The sequence below is a fragment of the Poecilia latipinna genome, unplaced genomic scaffold, assembly GCF_001443285.1.
Source record: "Poecilia latipinna isolate Pla-1442-1.1 unplaced genomic scaffold, P_latipinna-1.0 Scaffold2847, whole genome shotgun sequence".
Classification (NCBI taxonomy): Eukaryota; Metazoa; Chordata; class Actinopteri; order Cyprinodontiformes; family Poeciliidae; genus Poecilia; species Poecilia latipinna.
In genome coordinates this window covers 29,893-43,948 of record NW_015115463.1, presented here as the reverse complement: position 1 = coordinate 43,948, position 14,056 = coordinate 29,893, and the positions used below count along the sequence as shown (strand labels likewise).

The 14,056-nt window shown below is 39.4% G+C and overlaps 2 protein-coding genes across 2 annotated transcripts; both read right to left on the bottom strand.

Annotated features, from left to right (window-relative positions):
* Positions 1-2,457: 2,457 nt before the first annotated feature.
* Positions 2,458-3,933, bottom strand: fabp4a (fatty acid binding protein 4a). Its single transcript, XM_015021752.1, has 4 exons — positions 3,669-3,933; positions 3,393-3,568; positions 3,160-3,261; positions 2,458-2,698 (listed from the first exon to the last, which is right to left on the bottom strand). Exons 1-4 carry the CDS (start codon positions 3,916-3,918, stop codon positions 2,648-2,650), a joined length of 579 nt encoding a protein of 192 aa, XP_014877238.1. The 5' UTR covers positions 3,919-3,933; the 3' UTR covers positions 2,458-2,647.
* Positions 3,934-4,539: 606 nt separating this feature from the next.
* Positions 4,540-7,446, bottom strand: mrpl53 (mitochondrial ribosomal protein L53). Its single transcript, XM_015021753.1, has 3 exons — positions 7,310-7,446; positions 6,507-6,619; positions 4,540-4,871 (listed from the first exon to the last, which is right to left on the bottom strand). The coding sequence occupies exons 1-3, from the start codon at positions 7,402-7,404 to the stop codon at positions 4,765-4,767; spliced, it is 315 nt and encodes a 104-aa protein (XP_014877239.1). The 5' UTR covers positions 7,405-7,446; the 3' UTR covers positions 4,540-4,764.
* Positions 7,447-14,056: the final 6,610 nt, after the last annotated feature.

The window sequence follows — 14,056 nt, the reverse complement described above, 5'->3', positions numbered from 1 at the left end:
TGCACTACTGCATGTTTAAAACTAGCAGGGACCACACCTGAGGACAGACTGCTATTTATAATTGCAAGAACAGGCTGCCCTATACTAGATAAAATATCTTTAAAAAGTCATGTCCATCCTCCATCCTCCTATCAGCTATGAGAAGCTTTTCTGCCCCATCTGAAGAAAAGCATCGCCAGAGCATGAATTCGCCTCCACCGTGCTGCCCAGTCAGGATGGATGTAGAATATTTTTTTCCTCAACAAATTTTGTTTTACATAAAAGTCAAAAGACTTTGGCTTCATCTGGGGAAAGCTTTCATTTCTCATCCTTCGTCTTTCATTTCGGCAAATGCCCTGTGTTGTGTTGCTCGATTCGTGCGCTTTAATTGAGACCGAACGTCTTAAAACGCTGTCCGCCTCCAGCAGATCAGGAAAAGCCGTGTCAACTGCGGTGGAAGATGTCTGGGAAAAATAGACCTGGAGGTGGAGATCCGCCCTGTTCCCTGCAGTTGTCCAAACAAAGACACGGGGACGCCTTGTTGACTTTCAAGCAGTGCACCTGTAAGTCAATACATAGCAGATGTGCCTTTCGGCTTTCGGACTGTGCACACAGCATACTCTTACCTCATGAGCAGCAATCAAGTGAAGATAAAAGCAGAGGATAAAAAGATCACGATCCATTATTCTTGTGCCTTTGGAGGTAATATTAGTTAAAGGAGTTACCATCTTAAAGTGGTCCGCCGGGGAGGTAAACAAACTGCTCAGTCAGTTTTCTGGCATGTAAAACAAAGGACATGCAGAACATACGGCTGCTTTTTAGTTCGAATGCAGCTGGTCAGTGTGAGGGTTAGCAGAGTTGTAGAGTAATTATGGGACGGCACCATCAAAGAAACATGAGTAATCATGTCAGGCTGGGGGAAAGTAACTATGAAAAGAGATTAAATCACTGCAGTGCATGATATAGTCAGTTTGCTGTTAGCTGGCTTCAGGGTTTACCAATGAAATGGGGTTTTTTTTTCACATTCTTTCACGTGAATCTTGTGTTATTTCCAACAAAGACAAATTTGAATTCAGCTTGTTTGGGTTTTGTTTGTCCAGATTCTACTGTTTAACTGTATGTAGTATTTGTGAATCATTACAGAAGAGGAGCTAAATTAAAAACAGAGCTTCTTGTTGCATCGCTAACCATGGAGGAAGTTAGAAAAGTCCCTTGGAGTGAGCAATGGTAATGTCAGATTTATATATCAAAAAATGGTTAGATAAAAAAAATATATATTCATCTAATGGATTTCCTGTCGATTTTTCATTTCAAATCTCCTTAACTAGAGTTTTGAAATACACATTTTCTGCTGTAGGGAAAGACAATTTTGCATAAAATTAAGTTTTGTTAATTATATTGATGAATCCTTTTAGACTGTATTTTTAAATGGATAAAGAGATAGCAGTTTTCTACCCCAGCTTTGCTCAGGGTTCTTTTTTTTCTCCAGTTTCATTTTAAGACATAGAAAATGCATCTCGAGTTAGACTGTTATGTGCATTATGTGCGTATCTAGAAATACGTTTTAAGAGACCATTTTTATTTCTCAATTTCTAGACCTATTTGGATAAGTTAAAGTATTTGCTGTGAAGTGAAGGTGTTTTGATGTATACATTCATTGATCCAGAGACAATTGTGTATTCTCAAAATAAAAAAAAACTTCTCATCCTTAAATGACCAAACCATTTCCCTCTCTCCTCAATGATAAAATTAATTTAGCAGAAAATTCTAATACCAGAAAATTGCAGGATCTAACAGAGTTAATGAATTTGTATCATTGTGAACCAAGGAAAGGTCAACCTGAAGTAAAATGTTTTGAGGCGTGGAAAACAGGGATTTAGTAAACCACCTTCAGCACATTGACCTTTGCCAACAGTCCATTACATTCCTGTTCACTTGGCCTCTTCCCCACAAGGTCAAACATTGCATGTCCTCCACAGCTGCCAGTCTATTGTCCAAAATGAGTGCTGGCCCACAGGTCCAGGTTCAGCTGTTTTAATCGTCAGGTTCAATCAGTTCCATCGGCTTGCCTTTCCCGTCATGGGAAAGTGGCTGTCGCCACTTGCAAACAAGGGAGAGGAGGGATACCCAGAATGCTCTTGTGCAACACAGCTGCCAGTAAATGAGCAATGGGAAATGTTCAGCATCCAAAAAAAAAAAAAAATTCCCCTACACACACTTCTAAAAAGAGCTCACATTCCTTTGCATCCAAGCAGGATGGCTCAAAGTTTTGACCTTTAAAGGACCAATGGAGGAAAAAAAAAATCTATTAAGTTTCATAAACCTTCAGCATGGGGAAACACTTGCTTAGGACTCAAATCCAGCTCATTAGATGAATCCAGAAGCCAGCAGAGAACTTGTATTCAAACATTCCCCAGTATTTGAGCATCTCAGAACGAGACCTTGATTAAGACTTGATGACAAAAAGAGTCGGACATCTGACAAATTCTCAAGCTTTTATTCACAAAATCCACCCCAAGAGTGTCAAACAAAAACCCAAGAAGGCATCAAGATGAGGGCAACAAGATACAAAAAGCGGACTTTGGCAACAATTGTACAGAGAGCAGGAACATGCCATTTCAGTTTGGGAGCATGCTCATTGAACTGAGCCGGTCATCCAGGATCAACGTCACTCCTTCACGTACGTCCTCACAGCCACAACATCTCCCATTATGCATTTCTGAGGAGAGAACACAGACAGGTCATCTGGAGCAAGTCTTTAGAAAGTTATGCAGAAGGTGATGGAGGAGGAGAGCGAGGGGGGAAAAACAAGATTTAGTGTGAATTTCTATTACTATGCTCATGTTGTGTGGCAAAATTGAATTTCAGCATTTTAAGGGGGAAAACAAATGCTTGTTAAAATTCAGCTTTTCCACAATATTATGACTAGGCGAGTCAAACCTGCCCTTGATATCCATGGAAACGGAAATTAAAGCAACATTACAAGATTCAGTTTTCTGCTTTGATAGCGTGACTCAAGACTTCGAAAAAGAATCCAAGAATATATTTTAAAAAAGCAATCGTATCTTACAACTTCAGTCGTTTGACATCATTTCTCTGCAACATGCACAGTTTAAGTATTAAGGCGGGTCTTCATCGGCTTTAAAAAAATAAAATAAAATAAAATAAAAATACACTCACCGCCACGAGTTTGCCATCAGAGATCTCCCTCTCGATGTTCGTTTCTTTGCCATCCCAACTCTGTTTCTGAATAAGCTTGCCGTTGTCCAGACTAACCACACTCTGCAGGGCGGAGAAGAGGGGAGAGGGACACACTGTTAAACGCCAGCATTGGGAGGACTGGACGACAAAGCTGCAAGTTGTGACTCCTTCCGAATCCAAATGTTGAAGTCGTCAAGACCCAACAAACTAACCCTCGTCTTCCGGTCATCAGCAGTCGTCTCGTCGAAAGGCTCGTTAAGCTTGAACTTGACCTCGGTGGTTTTGAAGGCGCTCTGAGACTTCATACAGATCAGCCCCTGATCATCCACGCTCATCACGAAGTTGGGCTTGGTTCGGTTCCCCACCTGCCGGGTGGCAAACCCCACACCTGCAGCACGGAAGGAAACGTTTGAATAAAATGTCGGAGAAAATTCAGCGACGTGAGTATTGATAAAGGACCTGTTTTGCCTAATTTAATAAGGGCTCACCCAGTGCCTTCATGTAGTCGTCAAAGTTCTCGCTGGAAATCATCTTCCATGTTCCCACAAACTGGTCAACCATTGTCGCAGTCTTTGGTGTGATTATCCTCCACGACAAATCGTAACTTTCTCTTGACCAGTATGATGAACTGGCCAGGCAGTGGGTGCTTTTAAAGGGCCAGCTCGCTTTTTTTTTTTTTCCCCGTAAACGCAAGTGAAGCCAATCGCATCCCTCTATGTCACAACACAAGTCAGACATTTAAATAATTTTAAGTCCCGCCTCCGATAATCCGAACCTTTTACTTGCAATGCTGTCTATTAAATCTGACTATTTTCTTTTGTTTGTCCTATGTTTGAATCTATCTCAGAAGGATCTGAATGTATAATAAAAAATAAAATAAAAAAATCTGAAAGAATTCGACAGTGCAAGAATTTAATGGTATAGAAGAGAGAGAGAGAGAGAGAGAGAGAGAGAGAGAGACTGAAGTTAAGAAGCAAAAATGTGTTTCAAAAGCTTAGTGGGGAAGTAAAGTCACCACCAGGGAAAATGTCATTCAGGTTTGCTTATTTGTACAACGCAATCTGATTGATCAAGAGTATTAGCTGATAACTGTGAGGTAAAGGACAAACATACAAACAAATCGATCAATGGATGGACAGCCGGATGGATGAAATGACAAATGGATGAACAGGCATTCATGCAAATGAATGGCAAATACATTAAAAGTCTATTGAAAATGGTTAACTTGATATTATATATGTGTCTAATATATAATAGCTGTGTTAATTTCACTTGGACTTCTTTTTTTTTTTTTTTTGTTGCTAAATTTCATAAAAGTCCAGCTGTGTCTAACAAAATATTAGATTTGACTGACTCTGTACTGATTAATGCCAGCTTTATTGCTCGAAACGATTTTAACCGACTGGTTCGTCGCTCACAAAACAAAGTACATCTGAGGTACACAGTTAAAACAAAGTTCACAATGAGTGCAAAGCAATTCTACCGTAACTTACAAACGGAGTCGCATTTAGCTAAACATATTGTTTTATTGTACATTTCCAAGATTGCACACGCGTATAAACACAAACAAATTCAAACAGGCGGTCATTTCTTGCTCTGCGGGTCCTTGTCTTTGCAGCGGGACTGAAACGCGCTCAGCATCTCGCGGCAAGTCAACCTTTCCCCCTTCATCACCAGCCTCTCCCCGTCCACTGTGGTGACAAACAACAAAAAAAAAAAAAAAACAGAAGACACAATGAGATGACTCGGAGGAGGCGGCACTGTGTAAGGAGTGAAACACAGGGGAAGTTAACTCTGAGCAAATGTCAAGCACCACAAAAGAGACTCTGCTGACCAACGCCAAATATTTGTGTGCAGAAACGTGCCGTAGCTCACGCTAACCAAACCACCAGGAACTAATTGAGGCATGAAGTGTTTGTTACTGACGGCAGATTATAAGTCTCCTCAGAAACTTGGATCTATTCTGAATTTTTAATACGAGGGGTTTGGACGCGGATGCAGTCATGTGAGAAAAAAAAAAAATCACAATACCCTGCAACAGTCTGTCTGATTTTTCTGACATCCATTGGATACTTAATATCAATTCAGGTGCATACAGACGAGAAAAACTGAACAAAAGAGCTTTCAGTAAAATGTAACGAGAGCACAATTTCTCGTGAGAAATAAATTAGGACATCGTTTGTACAATTACAAACGTATGTTTGTAACGTCGGCTACAATTACAAACGGGCGTAAATCTGCCGCTCCGCATTACGCACGAAGGCCGTTTAAAACCGGCAGTCCGAGGAAGTTCTCACGGAAAGCAGGCTGAAAGGCTGTTGAAAAGAAGTCTCTAAAAACGATAAAATGTCGTCGCAAAACATAGAACAGAGTCTTAATGCTGCTGTTACATTAAGAAAGAAGAAGAGTTCACTTTTCCAGGGAGGTGAGCAAAGATGAAACATTTGCTTTTTACCATGAAGGACAAACTGAAGTTTACCAGACAGAGACCAGGACTTCAAAAATATTGTTAAACTTTCCTCAGACTTTCACTTTCAACCAAAGTGGGTAGGGATTCACTAGCTGTTAGGGATTGGGATGTCCTAATAACTTTTTTACTAGCTAAGAAAAATGTTGCTTGTTGATTTTATAATAATGAGGACAATGTTTTTTTTTTGGTTTTTTTTGGTGGTTTATAAGAGCTTTGTTTACGGGATAAAATAAAGAGATCAGACATCAATATGTGAGCCTTTCCAAATTTAGCTTCTCTGCATTGGTTGCCCATGAAATAGATGAAATAACTCTAATTCTTCTTCTTAAATATAATATTTTATTGCTCCATGTGTTCCCAAGAGGCCAGATTGCTTTCAGCTCTTCCTGTTAAAGGGGAGAGACTCCTCTCCACTGTCACCACATGCTTGCTCAGGACAAAGCAATGCTGCAAACTCAAGATCAATGCGTCGGGTTGGACTTCATCATGTAGATAACTTTATTCCAAATGGCATTAAATGATCAGCTTTAACTGTATTCTATGATTGGGTTGTCTTGGAATAAACTGGACTGATTTGAACTTAACTAAATTCTGTATCACTGAATATAAATTGTCTTTGTCTTGTTGTGCGCTAGTGCTACAACCATCTGAACTGGGCAGTCCAAACTGTTAATAAAGTTTATTAACATGTCTATGTATACTTACACAATATAATCATAACTTATTAGACTCTGAATTGATTATGATGTTCCTTCTGTTGAGCAGTAGAACATTGCCTAACAAATCAGAACCCATTGATATTCAACTGGTACTCATTGAAAAAAACAGCAAAGCTGCACATGGCCCGATTTCTTACCATACGTTATGTCGATTACTGGTTCCGACTTGTCGTGTTTCACCACAGAAATCACCTCACAGTTCATGTTGGTGGAGCGGGCCTTCGCTGAACCCACCAGAGCCAGAAACTCTCTGAAAAGACAAGCAGGCATCGGGGTCTTTGAGTCCTCCACATCTGGTGCATTAAACCTCATCAGTATGTTAGTTGATAAATGAAGTCAATCCTTTAAATGACAGAGACATGCTGCGCTGACACTGGTTCAACACTGGCCTCAATTTTAAAACAAAAAACTATTATAAACATAAGAGGGGGAGTAATCATTAATTATAAAATCTGAATGTTTCATGCTGACTATTTTCTCTGAGCCTTATAGGAGTGGTTTTAGGGAAAACCATCAGATATTAGGAGACCTTTTGTTACTATTAAAGAAAATTGAATGTGTAAAAACTAGACAAGAAAGCTAGACTTACTTATTACAGCTATTGAAAGGACAAACTATCTTTGAGAAGTCACTTCATGTCTTGAATTTTACAACTGAGAAATACGTAATTTTGCTTTCGAGCTCTTGACTGTGAACTGCCAGCGATATGCAGGTGCATTAAACAAATAAAATTAATTTTAAAAAAGGGTCAAATTAATAAAAAGGGCAGCTTCAGCTTTTTGACCCTTTAGAACAGAGAGAGGCAAATCCTGGTTCTTGATGGCTGGTCTTCGTTAGTATCGACTATTTTCTCACTAACAACAACCCTGCCATTATTACACAAAATTTACAAAACAACGGCATTGTAGCACAACAGTAACGCTGAGCGAAGGTTTCTCACCTTGTTGAGCGGACATTGGACTCGAACGGACAGAACTGGATGGTTATTTTCTTCACAGCTTTCAATAACACGGTACTTTTACTGGTGGCCGCCATGTTTTCTGGAATGGTGACCTCTCAAGGAAGTGAAGCGTCTAGTTGAAACCACTAGAGGGCGGCAGAGGATGGGGAATATTCCAAAGTGAATATTTCCGACTTTGGGTCTATAAATATGGTACAATACAATACAATACAATACGATGCAATACAATAAAATATAACTTTTTTAAAGTATAACTGCTGACTAATTTGTGTCCTATCTCCTTCTCAGGTATGATGCTATTTTTGTCTCGTAGTTTATTTTTTCTTGCACATTATAACACATATATTCACTCATGCACACTATGCACCACTGATTTCACTCTCTACCACACACGAAATTTTGATTTATAAGTTAATTTGAATTAAATAAATCAATCCCAAAAGACTGGCAGCAGGACCTGACTCAGTATTACTAGTTTGTGGCTGAAATATCTTACAGAGTTTTGCAAAGTAGTTCAACTTCAAGTTTGTTTGATTTTATTTTTTACTTATTTCAGCTCATCTATTTTGATTGCACAAATCCAAATTCAATAAAGACAAATGTGGTTTATATCACTGATGATACTGATGATTTCAGTAGGACATAATTTTGTCTTCCACATACAATCAATTTTAATCCAACTGCATATTTACAGTTCAGTTCTTAAAGACTTTTCTCAACTCTATTATAACTCACAATTTGAAAAGTAGACACTGAGAGACAGTGCATTTATTCATCCCTGAGACAACCAGCCAACTAGCAGCTTCTTACTTAAAATCCAAGCAGAAACTTAGAGCAGACTATGCTTTTGCTGTTGCTGCTCCAATTGATGCATATGCAGCAAGCACTAATGGAATACATACCCAGTTCAATTTAGAAAAAAATTCACTTAGTCTTAAAGAGAGAATTATAACCCAAAATGAAGGAGTGGCCAATGAGCTGCAGAGCTCATAGCAGAACAAAAAAATGTGGAAGTATTTTTTTTTTCTTCAAACTGTTTTCTTCTTCCATACTTAACCAGACCTATGATTTTTTTTAAACTGATTTTACATCCAGACTTTTCCATATTGCATTTGAGCTCTTTGTTGATTTTTTTTTTTCAGTATTATTTGGGCAAAATGTTGATTTAAAATACAAAATGATACTGATGGAAAAAGCAGAGTTTCGTCCCTGGTTATACGCCAAAACCCATTAAAGGAAAGCCCAGAGGCAAACCGAGTGTGGCTCTTTGCTGCTATCATCTCCGTTTGGCAGAACCGGATCACATTAGAGGGCAAACGAGCAACAGAGAGAGGGGGCAGGGGGGCCGGCAGGAACTGAGTCAATAAAGGAGGTGCTGCTCTCCAAACATTCAGACATAGAGACACATCTCATAATCAAAAAGACGAGAACGAAGCACTGCCTGCAAACAGATAAAAAAAAAAAAAAAGACACACTAATCGGTTCCTTGCATGTTTGGATTTGCAATGTTGGCCTTTTGTTTTCTTTTTCGTCACATGACTACAGTAAATGTAATCTCAAACTCGTGTATGACCTAAGAATGACTCTTCGGTGATCATATCTTTTGATTTCTCATAAATGATCTCGTTTGATGATGGATGACCCAACTTGTCTGCCCATTTAACATTGTTCACCATTGCATTCTCACTTCCTGAAACTCTCCTGGCTGTTTGGGGGATATTTATAGGTCCTCTTGTTTTTCAGGGCGTACGAGGAGCAAACGTGTTATTCTCAGCTGAGCACAGCCCAGCCTTACTCAATTTGTCCTCGACTTCAACACGCCTCGAGTCTCTTTCCTGAGCGGCCAGCAGTCCAAGCTGGCCTCTGACAGCCAGGGTACTCTAAATTTAGACGTGAGGCTACTGAAAGGCAGAAGCATTTCCTCTACACACTCCACATGCACCACACACACACACACACACAAACGGCAAGCTGTTGTAGGAAATGTACTCTTTGCGCAGGCAGTAAGAAAGTGGGGGAGAGGCTGCTGAGAAACAATGAATGCACAAGGGAATGTTTGACCTGAAAGGAAAACAACTTATTGTCTTCGTGTAGAATTTCATCCATCGCGGTCTCAGTCTGAGCTTAAAGATTTGCTTTTAATGGAAGCAAATGCATCAAACAGTTTTCCTCGTTTGCGTATCACTGATATTCCTGGGAGTTATTGCAAAAAAAAATAAAATAAAATAAAAAGGTTACAACACTCCCTCTCTGTCATACCGCAAAGCACGTCAGCTTTTCCTAGTCATTATTCCCTCTTCAGGTTAAATCAGGAATGCATCTGCACTGTAGACATTAATAGTCTGAACCCAGGTGTTTCACGTAGAAATACCACAACCAGAATAAGTGCTAACCCCCGGGGAGCTCTGCTGTAATGTTGCTGTGCTGCGTTTATTGTATTCATCACTCAAGTGTCTGCTTCTTTTGAATCACGAGGGATTTTCTGCAAGTATGCATCCACAAAAAAACCCCCAAAAAAAACTAAATTACATGTAATCTTTGTAATCTCCTTCTCTCTAACCCTTTGTAATGTAATTTCACGTGGACCTCATTGATCATGGAACGTATAAATCGTTCCATAAAGATACCGAAAAGCTACCAGGTTCCCGGAGGCAACCTCTCATGTATAAGTGATTAAAATAAAATCTGCAGAAATCCCTCCAGGTATGCTGTTTTCACAAAAAAAAAAAAAAAAAACACGAAGAAAAGTTTATGCAACTCAGCTAATGCTGGCTAATCAGGTTCAGGTTCAGGTTTACTTGAGTCCCAAAAGGGTAAATAATGTTACAGCAAGTAAAAACTAAAAACAACAACAACAACAACAACATAAAAACCAAAAAAACAATCAAAGTACTAAAAATGAGGGACAATACAGTGTGCCCAAACAACATCAGTAGCTGTCCAGACAAGATAGGGACAATACCAATAGTGCATATTGTTGTCAGCCAACAATTACTACCAACACCATTAACATATGTGCAAAAAACAAAATAGAAATCAGGGAATCTACCAACCAATCAGACACAATTCCTCCTGGCTTGTCCTGCATTAAAAAGTGAAATTGCTGTAAGGATGAAGGAGTGCTTACCATTTATTCTTCACAGATAAAAATTTGAGACAGAGGTCAGAAGGTTGAAATGTGTACAATAAACATCTACGCAAATCGGTGCCTTTTAAAAAGTATTCCTTATCACATTTTGCCATGCTGCAACCATAAGGCTTAGAGTTTCTATTTGGGATTTTAGATAAAAGACAAAGACAAAGTGGTGCAAAAATGATGCATGGCTTTGAAAACTTTTTCAAAACTTTAAATCTGAAAAGGGATTCAGCCCTATTTACTATGACACCAGTTACCTTCAGTAGTTTTCTAATTAGCAAATAGTTTCATACTTTCAGAGTTACATCGTTTCTATGAATCTGTTCTGTGAAGGGTAAGCAGCGTCAAGACGACCAAGGAACGCAGCAGACAGTTTGCGAAGAACTTTGAGACAGAGTTAAGTAGCAAAGCAAGATCTCAACTTTTAACACAAAGTACAATCACTGTTCAACACGGGGCCATCCAAGTGAGCTGACAACTGAGCAATCACCTGAGCAGGCCAAGGGAAGTATTTATCAGAGAAACAGCCAAGAGCAGGGCCAGGGAAGCTGGCCAAAGTTGAAGGGAAGATGGATGGAGCTAAATACAGGGTAATCCTGGAAGAAAACCAGCTCAGAGGTTGCAAAACGCTTGAGGAAGGAGGTTCACCTTTCAGCAGGGCAAAGACGTTAAACATACAGTAAGAGCTACAGTGCAATAGATCAAAGCAGTTTCAAATGCTGCAATGTCCCAGTCAAAGTCCTGACTTGACACCAAAAGAACACGTGGCGAGATAAACAAAAAGATAATTCAAGGTGATCCTCATCCAGTCTTTTTGCAAAGATAAAAGTCGCTAACTTTAGATCTGTAAAGCTTGTAGAGTCGTAGCCCAAATAAACCTTCAATTTGAGCAAAAAGTGGTCAAGGTTAGGGTATTAACTCAAACATGAATGGAGATACATGTCATACTCTAGTAGATTTTTATCTGTAACACAATTGAAACCATACAGTGGTTTTCTTCCACTGTGCAGCTCTGCACAGCAATGTTTATTTATGCAGGGCACTGAAGTCATACTTTGTTCTAGCTATTTATAAAAACCATCACTGTTTCAAAATGCAACCAAAATAAAAATCTGGGCAGATCTCCTCACATACACCATAACAGTTCATAAACCACAGAAGAAAACTGTGAAAACACACAAAAATACCCTCACTAATCAATTCAAAACTTTGAAGAGCTGACAGTTTTTTTTTTTTTTTAACATACTATTTTGTTTAACCAGAACTTCAGTATATTTACCCTTACAAAACCTAAGTACAAAAACAACGGTTTTTAATATGTAGCATTGTTTAATGTGCTGTGCTTGGTTAAATAAATCCGATGAGAACTGAATCAAATTGGATTGGGACTGGGAGGCAAAAACCCAACTAAAATTCATAGGAAAATTTGTCTGAGCGCCGCATCGACGCTACTACATTTCCCATGACTCTTTGCGCGGCAGCTTTTCGCCGCTCCTCCTCCCACCGGCGTTCCCGGCTACAGCCTCTACAGCTGGCGGAGCGACCGCCGCACAGCGCGGCAGGCTGGACTGAACTGAGAAGCACCGCGTCTCTATCGTCCTCCTGAAATGCGCTCGGGCTGCGCAACGAGACACATCTCTACCTGTGGCCTCCACAAACACAGAAACCCCGCTTCTGTTCCTCTGCTCCTCCGAACGTAGCGCCAGGGGGGCGGGAGGCTTTTGGACCAGCAGCTTACTGAAGGAACCCGGCTACTTTGGACTCAGGCAGCCGCTGAACGCTCCTCGCTCCTCTCCAAATCTTCGCATGTGAGTGTGTAAAAGTTGTAATTTGTAAAAAGGTCGGGGAGTGGAGGGTTTTTCTATATTCGTGAGGGTTTCTGGAAAAGTTGAGCTGCGGACAGAGAGGGAGGGGAGCGGCGCGGTGAAGCGACTGCGGCAGCCTCGGTGGTCGCACTGAAAGCAGAATTAAGAGAAATGGTGAGAGGAGAAACTTGTTGCCAATCTGTGCATACATTTTAGTGTTCACACACAGCGCCAGGCATCTGTATGAGACTTGTTTATTTTTCAGATGTCAGACGTGCTGCTGCTGCTAATGATGAACTTCTTTTATGGTTTTAACTCGTCATTTAAGGTCATGTCAGCTGTGTTGGGCTCATTTTGCAGAACAAACATGGGAAGCTGTCACATTTCTAATTTAATCCTCTGTAGGGTAGGCGCTTGCTTAAAGATGCAAATCAACTTCCGTCATTCTTTTCGACGTTGTCTAGTTACAGCTTTGCACAACACTGATGTGTGCGAGTACTTGTACATTTTGCATCATTTCCTCTGAAGATAAAACTAATTCCATGATGTAATAAAACTTTCAAATAATATCAAAATCCCGCCCTAGAATTTCATTTTCATGGCCAGCCATTTGACAGTTTGTAACTTCAAATCATAAATCAAAAGTCATTTTGATATTATCAAACTTTCAACAACCAAACACCTTTTTAGCGGTTGTCAACTTTTAACAGTCAATTGATTTGTAATAGTTTACCCAAAAAGAGCTCTTTCATATCCAGATTGTGTTCTTAACATTAAAACAATGAAAGAGAGAGAGAGAGAGAGAACAAAAATCCTTCCTTGAAACAAATCAACTAGCTTACATTGTTTCTCCTAGTAAAACATTACAGGTAAATCCTGTAAGTCAGATATAAAATATTAACCTCGGTTTAATGAGTTCAGTCAAATCATGTCATTCTGGTGCATCTGAATAAATTAGTTTCTTCAAAAAAAATATTTGCAATATTAATTGCAGTTAATTTCTGTTAATACTTATTATTATAGTTACAGGTAATAAAATCAAAATGCAATTTCTTAGACAATTGTACTACTGGACAAGAATATTGTGGGTCTACTGAAAAATATGTCCACGTGTTGTACAGTGCTTAGTCCTTGGCGGGGCTCCTTTTGCCTGATTTTCTGCTTCAGTGCAGTGCAATCAGCCTTTCATTCCGGTGAGGTGTTCAAGAAGCCCGGGTTGCTTAAAAAAAACAGTGTTCATGTCTTGCTTCGCTGGGTTTGCCGTTTCTCATCTTCCTCTTTACAACTCCACCATAGATTTGATCAGGACAGCATGGTGACATATCAATCACAGTGATACCAGGGATTAAAGAAGACATTGGTACTTTTTGGCAGCACTAGACCGGGTGCATGCTGTAAATAAAATCAGCATCTCGAGAAAAGCTTTCTTCCTTTCTGCCTTTCTTTGTTTGTTTCTGTCTTTTGTTCAAGAGGAACAACAAATGTTTCGTGCATAAATCCATTGATTGGTCGTTTGTAATATTCTAACATTTTTAGGATTTAGTTAAATGCTAAGTAAGTCACCTAAAACTGACAATAACCGTTAAAACACATCACTCTTAAAGTTACATTGTAAGTAAATGTCAGAGAACTACCAGATTATTTAGTTGATTTTAGAAAATTTTTCCTCTCTTTAGATGAATCCAAAAGGGTTTTTTCCATGCAAAGTTTCTCATTTCAAGTGGCTGTTTAAAAAAAAAAAAAAAAAAAAAAAGAAACAAGGAAAAAAAATAAACAAATCCCAAA